This window comes from Tyto alba, unplaced genomic scaffold, assembly GCF_018691265.1.
Source record: "Tyto alba isolate M040663 unplaced genomic scaffold, T.alba_DEE_v4.0 Super-Scaffold_28, whole genome shotgun sequence".
NCBI classification, from domain to species: domain Eukaryota; kingdom Metazoa; phylum Chordata; class Aves; order Strigiformes; family Tytonidae; genus Tyto; species Tyto alba.
Genome location: NW_024881302.1, coordinates 14,878,183 through 14,890,832, shown reverse-complemented (window position 1 = coordinate 14,890,832; position 12,650 = coordinate 14,878,183). Strand labels below are relative to the sequence as shown.

The window sequence follows — 12,650 nt, the reverse complement described above, 5'->3', positions numbered from 1 at the left end:
CATGTGGAATGCTTTATTTCTTACGTGCAAACAGTATAAGAAAAACATGTAATGTTTTAAAATAATCAAAGCCAAAAGTAAAGGTACGCAACAATGTAAATAGAAAGCTACTAATGCAGACCAGATTTGGCATATTTTCTTCTGCAGACATAATAAATAGAAAAATACATGAGTAAAGGTCTGACTTTACTGAAGCAAATGTAAGACACTAATCTAGGCAGAGCCGAGTTTTCACACCTTATTATTCCATAGCAAACTTTTATCATCAGTATGGTTTTTATAAATGTGGTTTGTGTGCATGTATGCATATTTATGATTTTCTCAAGTGATTCTGACTTAGACACATACCGGCTCAGCCCTCTGGGTTTTGGTCATTGACCTCAATAGATCAGCTGTGTTTCTGACATGAAAATTCTTGTTGGAATTGCAAAACAACTTAGGCTAGCAACTTGGTAATAACTATTATTCTCAGATAATGGTATTCCTAAATTGAAAATATTGTTGTAAAAAACCTATTGTGTGCTCTCATATTTAGCTCTCAAAATAGCTTGTGTAGATTCTGATATTGGAAATACCCATTTTAAGTTGCAGAACTGCTAAATGAATGTAAAATTGCAGGACTTATGTAATGTGTGTAGTTGGTAAGCCACTGTTGTGTATTTCCAGTTTTATTTAGTGTAATCATTTAAACCATCTTTGTCATACTGTGTCATTTATCCTGAAGGGTTTAGAATCTAAAATTTGAACTATTTATACTGATGATTTATCTTAGCTGTAATACAGCAGTCTCTTAGTAAACTGTTAACAGCAATATAACAAGACTACATTTTTGCAGATAAGAGGTAGTAATATATCCAACCAAAACTGCAGGGGAGCTCAGAACCATTGGCATGTTTGCCAAAGTTGTAAAATGATAAAGTGAGGAAGGTTAATACTTTTTTTTTTTTTTTTTATAAGAATAACGCCATGACATTCTTAACAGACCTGTTGTCACTATCAGAAATGTGTATCAAGCCAACAATGCAGTACCTATGTATGTTCTCTGTGTACACTGAGGCATTGAGATTTGACCCAATGGGTATAATACCACCAGTATGATTATTTCACACATTCCTCTCATCATATAAACTGATGCTGTGTTTTGTTTTCCATCTAAGTAATGACAATTATGCTTTGTTTCAGAGAGTTGACATAATTCCAGGACAACAAAGTAGTAGTTCAAGAGGTAGCATTTTGTTAAAATGTTAAAACTGATTGTAGCATTGGCCCACTGAAATTTTTTATAGAAAAAATGCTGCCAATATGTGGTTTCCTAAAAAAGAAGAAACATCCCACCCCTCAAACGTTCTCCAAAGTATTTTCCAGTTCTGACGTGCTTTGCCTCTCTTTGACTAAGCATTTGGCATACTTTTTAAGATGTTGAATTTGGTACAGTTTCACTTCTGATAATTACTACCAACCTCCTTAACCAATGTGAAGAGTGCCTTCCTTCCCTGCTCCCTCTGTTCTTGTGACAAGACTAACCTCAGCTGTGCAGGGGTTGGTGGCATTTGCATGTGGAAATGCACTAATATGGATGTTTTTCTTTGTGTGTGCATCCTTGCAGTGTTGTATACCAGGATGGATTTTATGGTGCAGACATTTATGTAAGTATTCATTGATGTGCATGCTGTCCTTGTACATTACCAGAGTCATCCTTTTTACAAGTTTGCTGCCTAGCTTGACTCTGTTTTGTCTATTTGCCATCCCTTGCCTGTCAGAAAGAATTGAAAAGAATATCTCTCACATTGGAAGACCTTTCTGTTCATTACATCTATCATTGTTCAGTGGAGCTGAATTAACTCTTCAATCAAATGCTGAGAGAATGCAAAAAGATGTGAAAAATGTGTGCGAGTGTGTGGAAGGGCAACTCCCTTCAAAACTGAAGTTCAAAGGAAAAAAAATAAAAACAAAACAGAAACATGCTTCTACAAATCCCCAAAAGCTTGTTTTAAAAATCAAGGCAAGCTGAGTATTATTAATACCTGAAGTATGAAAATACTTTATGGAGAGGTATAGATTTCCTAAATCCAGGCAACATTGGATATACTTAAATGCCATAGTGATAGCAGAGCTTAATTACATAGTAAATTTAAGATATGGATAGGTATTGTCAGTAATCTGAGTAGACTTCCATCTGCTCTTTTAAAATCCACTTATTTATGTAATGAACCACTCAAGATATAACAAGTAGTTATATTTGTTAGCCATTATATTTGTTAGTAAGGATTTATAGCCCTGGATCCATCATTACCAACTTCACCTCATTGGTCATCAATTTCCTTTTATATAATTTTTTTAAGTTTCTTACCAATACTGAAGCTTTTACCTTGAATGCCAAAGAGGCTACTTATGTCTGAGTATGTAAGAGGTTTCAGGTGGTTGAGAATGAATTGCACTCTTTCAAAATAATTAATTCTTATACCCTATGTGTAGATGTAAAATATTTTACTGGTACTCCTGTAATCTTTCACATTTCTTATTATTTTGACAAGGCAGTCTGTCCATAAGTTACAGGTATCATCTTTATTTCACTAGACAACTTTCTCTAACCTACTTGTACTTTTGTTGTACTATCTCTGTTGAGCTACAAAGAGATGGGTGAGTTTAAATTGGTATGAATATTAAAAATTCAATAGGTAGTGCTAGAAAATATTCCTTGTATTTATTATCAGCAATCTTTTAGAACTATTTCCAAGGGAATGGAGATTTTTTTTAATAAGTTTTTTATAAAGAAGGAAAACAATTTGAATATATGGATGAAGCAGGTTTTGTTTTTCTAATAAAGGCAGAGAGAGGCTGATACTTATCTGAAAATTCATTTGTGTGGATTGAAAATATATTTAAAATAAATTAGCACAGGTTAAAATTCTCTCCTTATGTACTTATATACTTAGCAATGTTATCAGTAACATATTGTTTACAACACATGAGAATCACCCATTTGCCAAATGCTTACTCAAGTGTAGTATGCTGCTCTAATCTCACCTGAACACATTGCTGCTGAATTTCTGAACTGTATAAGATACATGGTACAGTGTTGAATTTCTTCAAGTGTGGTTTCCAATTTTCGTATTTCTTCAAACTGTCAAAAGAATATGACATCCATTTTCCTTAGTTTACCAACCTGAAAATCTGAAAGGCAACAAGACATCTTTCTCAGGATTACTTAATGTGATAGTATAGGTGAAACTAAATGTTAAAGTAACAGTTCGTAGTTTTGGAACCACTGCTACTGAAAAACAAGAATATTTCTTTTGGTGATTAACAATATTTTTTTTACATGGCCTCACACCCTCTTACAGACTTTAACATTTTGTTTCTAAATGGAAAGTGTTTTTAGTGAGGACGATACTGAATAAATTACTAATTTATAGTATAGCCTCAGTTTTGTTGTCTGAAATAGTAATGTGCATTAGAAAATGGAATAACTATACTGGTGCATTGGTTTTCACTCAGTTGTAGCCTTGTATTTCTGGTTGTATTTCTTAGTTCTCTTAATGCAGCAGAATGTTTACCTTTACAGCAGTTGACATAATTACAACACTCTTCTGGAAATTTGTTTATTTTTTTTTATAATGTACAGAGCTTCTTATTTCATAATTAATTTTTCTTCACATTTGCTCTTTCTTGCATATAAAATATTTTGCAGAGGAGGGACAGAGAGATAGAGAGAGAACTGGCATAAATCAAAAGAAACCTCACAATTCGCAGTGTATTAGTTCTTAGTGTGTGAGTTTGCAGTAGACCAAGTTATTTATTAAATCCCAGTTGATTATCACATGTCTACTCAGCTTTTCATTTTAAGTGCAGAGCTGAAGCTTTGTGAAAGAACAAATGCTTTATGAAAAAAAGGTGAAAAAAAGATTAAACAATACAGGTTTTAATAGTAGATTGGAGTGAAAGGAACCTTTAAAATACCACAGAAAGCATAACAAAAGGAACACAGTACTGAAAAGCCAGACCAAAAATATGCATTAAGAAGTATTTCAAAGTAAGTGTCATTCTGATATGATTACATTAAGTACCAACAGTAATATGGACCATGCTAATCATAACTAGCTATCAATACAGCCTTTGATGACTAGATTTTGTGGAAAGGAAGGAGGGAAGACACAGAGAGATACTGGTTGGGTAAAGTCCACAGGGTGAACCAAGAACAGGAAATAGCCACAGTTGCTTAATACTAACCAGAGGAATAGAAGACAATAGGAATGTAAAAATAGGTTGAAAGTGTGGTCTAAAATGAAAAATCAACAGCCATCATTCTAGATATAATGTAATATATTCTATATTTCATATAGTTCTATATGGAATGTAATAATGCTTCTGAAATAGGCAAGCTATTGAATTCCTTTTTAAATGTGCCTGTGAGTAGGAAAAATAAAGGAGATGATTAGGAAGTAAAGACGACCTTTTAAAATTAAGTATTGATTCACTAAGAGAAAAAGTCATTAAAAGAGAATTAAGGTTGCCTGCCAGCAAATATAGAGGTTCCTAGATGAAGATTGACACCTGTGAAAATAAGAAAATACAGTCCAGAAAATGAAGCAAAAATAGTGACACAGAAATATGCAGTTAGAATAATAGGTCTACAGTGTTGCTCTGCTTTATCTTAAATCTGGGTGGTTTTTTTTGTTTGTTTGTTTTTTGTATTTTTACCGTTGTCATAAAGAATGTTTCCAGAACATGTCAGTCTTCAATCCACACCTAAAATGTGGGAAGGCTAAGAAATATGAGAAACATCCGAACTCTGTCATTACCAGCTTCAGAAGTCCCTTGGTAATGCAATTTAACCACATACATTAGTCAGTCTTACTGTTCACAGCAAGATTTTCTAACCTGTTCTCAGGATTCTGGACTTGTAATACTGCAACTGGTGAGAGTCCACAACAACATATAAGTACATAGGTTTCAGATTTTTTTCTGAGCTGCCAATCAAGAATAAAACATACTTTCATAATCAGGGGTATGGACTGACATTATCAGTAGCTACTGCCATCACCTTTAGCTCAAAGGTAGGATAGTTTTGAGGGTGGAGCACATATTTATTTCCAAAGCAAAAAGCAGATATAATTATCTAAGAAACATTCCCTTGATACAAGGTAGAAGTCTATTGATTCAATCAGATACCCTGACAGATGCTGTTCTAATGTGAAAAGCAAGGATATGCAGTTAGCAATGAAGTTTTTCTTTTAAGTACCAAAGATTTTTGTGTTTTTTAATGGAGGATGTGCCATTTCCTGTGACTCACAGAAACAGAATGAGATATGGAGAAATGACTTTTCCAAGGGCAAAACAGTCCCCGAGGAGCATTGGGCTGTTCCTCCTAGTATTCTATGTGCTGGAACACTCCGTGATACCTTTTCAAAAGTTTTGAGATCTAATGATGAAATGTCTTTTAATCTCTCTGATCTTTATTTGCGATACAAAGAGTGCATTCAAAAAAATACTAGATCCGTCCTGTTTATTGTATTTGGTTGGAATTAATACAGGTGCTGCCAGTTTGAATATATTACCAAGAGCTTCTCTGAGGCAACAGATACCTTGGCTAACACAATATAGAAATAACATGAACCTTTCACATAGGCCTGTTTCAGAAGTTAAGCCAGCACAAAGAGGTGGTGGATATTTTATTTTTAATTTTCCCAGTCAAAGCTTTACTCTGTGAGCAGAATAAATACTGTTTAAACTTCAGCATCATATGAGTGGAGGAAGAGGAACTGACTACTACTTTCTATATTCTCCAGGATTTGAGTATAATTCATGCCATTTTTAATCCCATTCCTCTATTTGTAGCTTATAAGGCAGGTATAATTCTCAATACTAGAGAAGATATTGAACCTTGATTAATTTATGTTCAAAAAATACTTCGAGTACCTTGAGTGAAAGGATGTATAAGAACTAAAAATTGCGGAAAAAAATTCTCAACATTCACATAGAATATTGAATAGATTAGTAAGAGGAAAAACTAACAAAGTATCAATGATTTAGACCCACTTAGTTTATCTGTATCTACAGTAAACAGTACATCTGAGATCAAGATAAAAAACGTAATTTAGGTATTTCAGAAGGAGGTGCACACATGTATACATGGGTTTGTAATTTATGCATGTGCATTTGTATAACTTGTTTTTGTGGAAATTATTCTGACTACAGAGAAACAGACTATTTAAAAATTCAGATGCATTTGATTTTCTGTTCATTTCCATTTTATCACATCTTATCTAAAATTTCTGTGATTTCTATCTGAAATTGATTAAGATTTCTGTTTAACACTTGGCTACTGATCTTTGATGGATCCTACTGCTCTTTTACAATTTGTCTGAGCCACAGAGATGTATAAAACATTGAAAGGACAGTTGTAATCAGTGGCTCTGGAATTTGTCTAAATTCCTTCCTTACATCTTTCTTTCCATCCTTCTTTCCTTACTTATACAAATCATTACATTTCTGTTTCTTTATAGAGCAGTATTGCAAGAGCCTGTGTATGGCAATAAATTACCACAGGTATGACATACTGACTGATGGAAAAAAAACTCATTATGATGAATGTAGACTCTTGTACAAATCATACTAATATCCAAATAATTATGTGAGAAAATGGATTCTGTGTGTATAAATGATAAGAATAGCCTACCAGTTGCATTTTATTTTCCAGATTCTATAACAAAATCACAGATATTCTTCATATCCCATGAAATACAACAGTTACTGTTGTGTCCCATTCAGAATTTGATGCCAGTGAGATATATTTCCATATTCAGACTGTGAGTGTATTGACTCTAATTTTTGAAGACAAGCTGATGTAACACTGTTATCATTGGTTTTGAAGTAGCAAATATGGGAACACAAATAAGAGAGTCGACATTTTTAAATTATTTTAGCTGAATTTATTATTTCAGCTGAATTTTCAAAATAATCATAGAATTGGATTGGTTTGGGTGGGAAGGGACCTCAAAGCCCCCCCAGTCCCACGCCCTGCCCGGGGCAGGGCCCCCTTCCCCCAGCCCAGGGGGCTCCCAGCCCCGTCCAACCTGGCCTTGAACCCTTCCAGGGAGGGGGCAGCCACAGCTGCTCTGGGCAGCCTGGGCCAGCGCCTCACCCCACGCACAGGGAAGGATTTCTGCCTTACACCTCATCTAAATCTGCCCTCTGTCAGTTTAAAACCATTACCCCTCATCCTATCCCCACACTCCCTGGTGGAGTCCCTCCCCATTTTTCCTATTTCCCATATGTTTCTTAACATACTTTCCATATTTCCTAATAATAATAAATTAAATCAGAACAGTCAGGTACTTTCTGTTTGAATGTATAGAGTGAGGGGGGATAAAAGCATTCCTAATCCATTTCTGAAACATAGAAACTGAAAATTGTTATTTATTATTTTGTAATTAATACATATTTTTAAGTATTTTATTTTGCAATATAGTCTAAGGCATGAAGAGAAATAGTTAATATATTACTCGAGATGTATATGTAGTGAATATTACTAGTGTATTCTTCATCTAAGATATCAGCCAAGTTCAAAATTAGAGAAAAATTGTAGAGGAGAATTTGTCATGGCCGAGAGTTCAGGGGTTTGAATCAGATTCCCATCCTGATTCCCAATATAAAGGGTACCTTAAAGTATTTTGTTGCTGCAATGATAAATCATCTGAAGTTAAAACTGTATGAAAACTTCATACCAAAACCGCAGAACGCAAACCCCATAAAAATAATTTGCTTAAGAATATGTTTATGTCTAATTATATGATCATTTATGTTAAAAATATAAATCATCACATGGGCTGGTAGGGAGTTATGGTTTTCCTGATAACCAGAAGCATCCTGCATTTTAATTCTCCAAAGAATTCAGACAAATTCAATAACTTTGTTCTCTTTTTATTTTTATTGCTTTAGACTCAGTCTTTCCAGGACTCTCACAAATGTCATACTGACTGTTGAATTCAGAGCATCTTAATAAAGTTCAGAGTTGAGCTTCATTGTTCAGCAGCAATTCTTTGATGAAAGCAAATCAAAATGTAAGAATAAAAGGAATGTAACTCTGATATTTAGGGAGGAAGATAGGGTCCATCTTCACAGACTGACCAATTTTTAGTGGTAGTTAAATAAAAGAAAGAAAACCAATCCTCACAGACCAGCCAGTGTCTGAACAGCCTGTCTCATTTTTGTCTGATTAAGAACACTGAAACATTGATACCTCTACTGGTAGCCCAATCGCTATTCCGTGCTGCTGTGGGAGTCGTTATGTCCATAGTTGGATTGAAATGAAGTGGCTCTCACATTTAAATAAGGGGTTTTAGAAATGGACTACAGGAGAAGCGAAGGGCTCATACATGTGACGAACAGAATCATGTCATACAGCAGAATGACTTTCAGTCTGCTGTACATTTTCAGGACTGGGTCATGAAAAGAAGTTTATTATCTTCTTTATTATTTCTACTCCCTCATACCAGCATTGGGGGGTAGGGGGTGGGAAAGGAAAACCAAAGAGAATAAGGTGCTATATTTAGCACTCAAAAACCAGGAGGGGAGATAAATTTGTATAATCTCTCACTTTTCTCCTTGTAGCAGAAGCCAGACCAAGTGTGCAACTCACATTATCATCTCTCTGCCTCACTGTTTACTGGCTCAGTTTGCACTTGGTGACATTATTTGACATCTGATTGCCTGTATGCACATACCTGCAAGCAATATGTGCCTATTATACATTTTTGACAGTAATAGCCTTCTATTGGTTTATAAAAATCAAATGATCTGAAATGAGAAAGTATTTCATCTCAGTGCTTCTGTGCTTGCACAGAGAAGCAGCTTGCTGCAAAAGAAAGAGCATATATAGTATTATGAAAGCACCTGCCTTATTCCAGTGGTTGTATGACACAATTACTGCTGGCAGGGAGCTGACCAGGGGTGGTGAGGTAAATGTACGATTTTCTCTGTGTGAGCACTTGAAAAAATCTGAAAGAATTTTCCGCCAGTAAGTTGACAATTGAAAGCCTATAATTTCTAATGAGCTGTCAGTATATGTAAAACATATGTTTATTCTTAGAGTGATGTGGCATTATCAGCTGAGTGATTGATTATCAAAACCAACCTGCTCCAAATCTTCAAACAGCAAAGGTTTACATGTGTTAGGGATGAAAGTGATTCTGCTTAGCAAAGTAGTAGAAAGGGAAATAGCTTGTAAAAGTAATTGAAATTGCTTTTCTGAAAAGAATGATTTTTTATTTATAAAATAAAAATGGAAACCTACAAAAGTTCCTGGAGTAAAAATGTACTACTGTTACAGTAAAGGTTGACACATCATAGCCTATTCTTCATGCTTCAGCCTAATACCTTGTGTGAATGCAGCCTTCCGAGAAAAAAAAAAAAAAAAAAAAAAAAAAAAAGAAAAAGTCAATCCATTAAAGCAAACACTTTAGCAAAAGAGTGAATTTTATTCAAAGCTAAGTGATCTGATACTTTCTCATTCACTCTTTGTTAAGGTGGGGGAAGGTGGGAAGGGAAATACAAAAGTCCCCTGTCCCAGAGGATTATGGGGTATTGAATTCTAATTGGGACGTAAATCGTGTTTGTGTTATCTGTGGAGACTGGCCTGTGTTTGTTAATTGGCATGCTGAGATCATTTTGAAATGGTTGATATAACACCGTGGTCCATTGAACAGGAAGCTCTGCTGTTTTCACAGTTTGATAATCAATGCATCACTGCACACAATTCCTTTCAAATGTGTGTTTGTTTGTCCTGTTTGCTTAATTGAACATCTGCAATTACTGTTACATACAACTGAATGTTAATTCATGGAAGAAGAGAATTTTTCTTCTTCAGTATAATTTTATGTATAAATTGGAGACCTATGTAACATTAAGTGTTAATTGAGTGCACAAATTCATAGGTTTATTCAATCAGACGTGATAAATCATATTTTGTACAAAAACAATTGATTATTAGCTGCGTTTTCTTTTAAGTTCAGCATTCCTATATTAATATACATACACCTCACTCAGAAGAACAATTGCTACTTGAAAACTTGTGGAAAAATATAGTACTGTATTGTAAAAATACTCATGTTGATGAATACAGTTCATTGCTTTCTCCTGATCTCTGGGACAAATCTTAACAAGTACAAGTTTGCAGTGATAAATTTTCCTTAATGATTCACTGACATATTTCCTATGTATTTAACCCCTTAACCGAACTTACAGCATGACAGTGGTCTTTGAGTTGTTGCTAAATTTTGCAAAATATTATTTAAGGTGCTGAAGCAATCCAGTTAGAGCATAAGTTTGTGTTTCAGGGTGGTTATGCTGCCTACCGGTATGCCCAGCCTGCCACTGCCACTGCAGCTGCCTACAGTGACAGGTAAGACCTCATTTACTGCTAATAAATATTTGACCACTGGAAGTTGAAGATGATTCTATAAATTTGCCTTGTTGAAGTCTCATAACTGTCTTGTTGCTCTGCAGATAACTGTGGTATCTAAAGCAGGCTGTTTTATTATAATCCATGAATAGCCATAAATTGAGAGATTTTAGGCCTTAATTGAGAATCAGACATGAGATGTGCACATTCCCAAGCTGTAGATCATCCAGTTAATGTCTGTGACCCTTGTGCAATGTAGATAAATATATGTACAGCTTCATGATGGTCTGCTACTAAAGATCATTATTTGTCTTAGGAGTATTATTTCAGTTGATTTAGATCCTGAACATATTGAGTGCCTTCAATTCTCACTGACATTGTTTTAGTCAGAGGAAATTGAGAATGAACTGTGTAGCTTGAACTATCCAAGGCAAACCAATATTTTTTCCACTTGCTTTCTTTCCAGGCATTTGATTATTTGAAATGCTGAAAAGAAATTAGTTATTCTTCTTTTGCTCCGTATTTTTACCGTCAAAATGTAAACCACATTTGGTGGCAATAATACCAGCAGTAAAAGATTATTAAAATCTGTATAAGAGAAGCATGCAAAGACTTAACTTCTATAAACTAGAAGTGATGTCACATAAATTAACTTGTCTTCTTGCAAGATGAAAATTGGGACCCCTTTGAAGTCAATGTCTAAATTGCTATTGACTTCAGTAGGAATAGGATTTTTTCAAATTGCATAAAATTAAGTCTTTGCAGTGTGTGGAGATGATTTTGTAATGAAAAGAAAGAATATCCTATGTTTCCTTCGTAAACGGTACCCTTAACAAAATCTATGCTATCTTTAATACCTTTCAGGTACTTGCACAGTGTATAGTCATAAAGAGAGAATGCATGTTGTGAAAGACAGATACATGCATATATTTTTCTTTACATTAGCAGCGAGAAGTAAGGTCGCACTTCTCAATTCTTTATAAAACAAAATTTTCACTTGAAATCATGGAGATAATTTATTAAGTCTTGAATATGTATTGCAAAATTTCTTTAGATGCTAAATTAGACATTTTTTTGAATGTTTCAGTTTCTTAAAGAAATCAACAGATTCAGACATTTCAGTGAACTATTTCTTAGATTGAAGTGCTGTTCATGGATTCTGTAATTTTAGAACAAAGTACCATGGTATGAATGTTATAATGCTATGCATGCATATTTGCCTTTCAAATGCTTATTCTGGGTAATGAAGATGTATTTTTTAAAGTTATGTGAATACAATAATTTGCATGTATGGCTGAGGCATGCTGTGTCAGACAGGTAAGCAAGTAACTTTCTATTAATTTTGGATCAGTAATATCAACTAGATGTGTGCTGTATGCACTTTGTTCGTGATGTACTGTTTCTACTTAGGGTAACCTACAAAGGTGAAGTGCTATTCAGTAGTTTCATTTCATTTCCACAAAGGTGTGTTAGCATGTCACAGCTCTAGTACTTTTCTGTGAGCTTATAATGCAAAACAGTTCCTGCTTCTAAAAACTTACTAAACTGAAAGGACAAAATTAGAAATAAACTCCTGTGGTTAGTGATTTTTTGCCATATATCGTTCAGGTGTCCCTGGATCATTTTATAGGGTGTTTATTCCTATAAATAAATGAGTTTCTGAAAACCTATCTGTTACACAGAGAAACTGAACAATATCAAGATGACTTTTAAATGCTTTAATTATGAATTAATGTACCTTCTTATAAAACAAATCAAATGCTGTAAGATAAAGCATCAGTCGGTCACATGTTCTGCGATGGGTAGAGAGTCGACATCACTAACAGTTATGCTGACAAAAAAAGTAAAAGATTTGTCTAAGATAGTGCTCTTAAATGCTGTAAAGGAAACTTGAGATGGCATCAGTAGTAATGCAGCTGTTACAACCCTTAATTATTTTTTGAAAAAATGTCTAATTTTCAGATACACTTTGTGTATAATTAGAATTGTAATAACCTGTCTTTGCTTGCTAATTTTAAATATCTTAAATGAATTTTTTATCTTTTGGATTTTTTTTAATCTAGCTTCTCTTTTTAAATGTGGTTAACCCTCATCTTCGATCTGCTTCCCCCAAATGAATATGGTTTCTTGTCTTAATTACAAATATTGTAACTGAATTTCTTTATGGGAGAATCCTAAAACTAGCATAGAGAACAAAACAAATAGCAATCTGCTCAAACATTTCTTTGCATATGGGAAACTATGTGCA

At 34.3% G+C, this 12,650-nt stretch overlaps 1 protein-coding gene across 29 annotated transcripts in view; it reads left to right on the top strand.

The window, feature by feature from the left end:
• The window catches only part of RBFOX1 (RNA binding fox-1 homolog 1), a 1,320,820-nt gene that overhangs the window by 1,277,169 nt on the left and 31,001 nt on the right, over positions 1 to 12,650 (top strand). For 25 of the 29 annotated variants that reach the window (XM_032983544.2, XM_032983541.2, XM_032983537.2 and 22 more), the window contains 2 exons: positions 1,607 to 1,646; positions 10,338 to 10,402. In XM_032983544.2, the coding sequence (XP_032839435.2) occupies positions 1,607 to 1,646; positions 10,338 to 10,402 (105 nt within the window). The remainder of the gene's footprint in view (positions 1 to 1,606; positions 1,647 to 10,337; positions 10,403 to 12,650) is intronic. The other 4 variants (XM_042798374.1, XM_042798373.1, XM_042798376.1 and 1 more) reach the window with 1 other exon arrangement.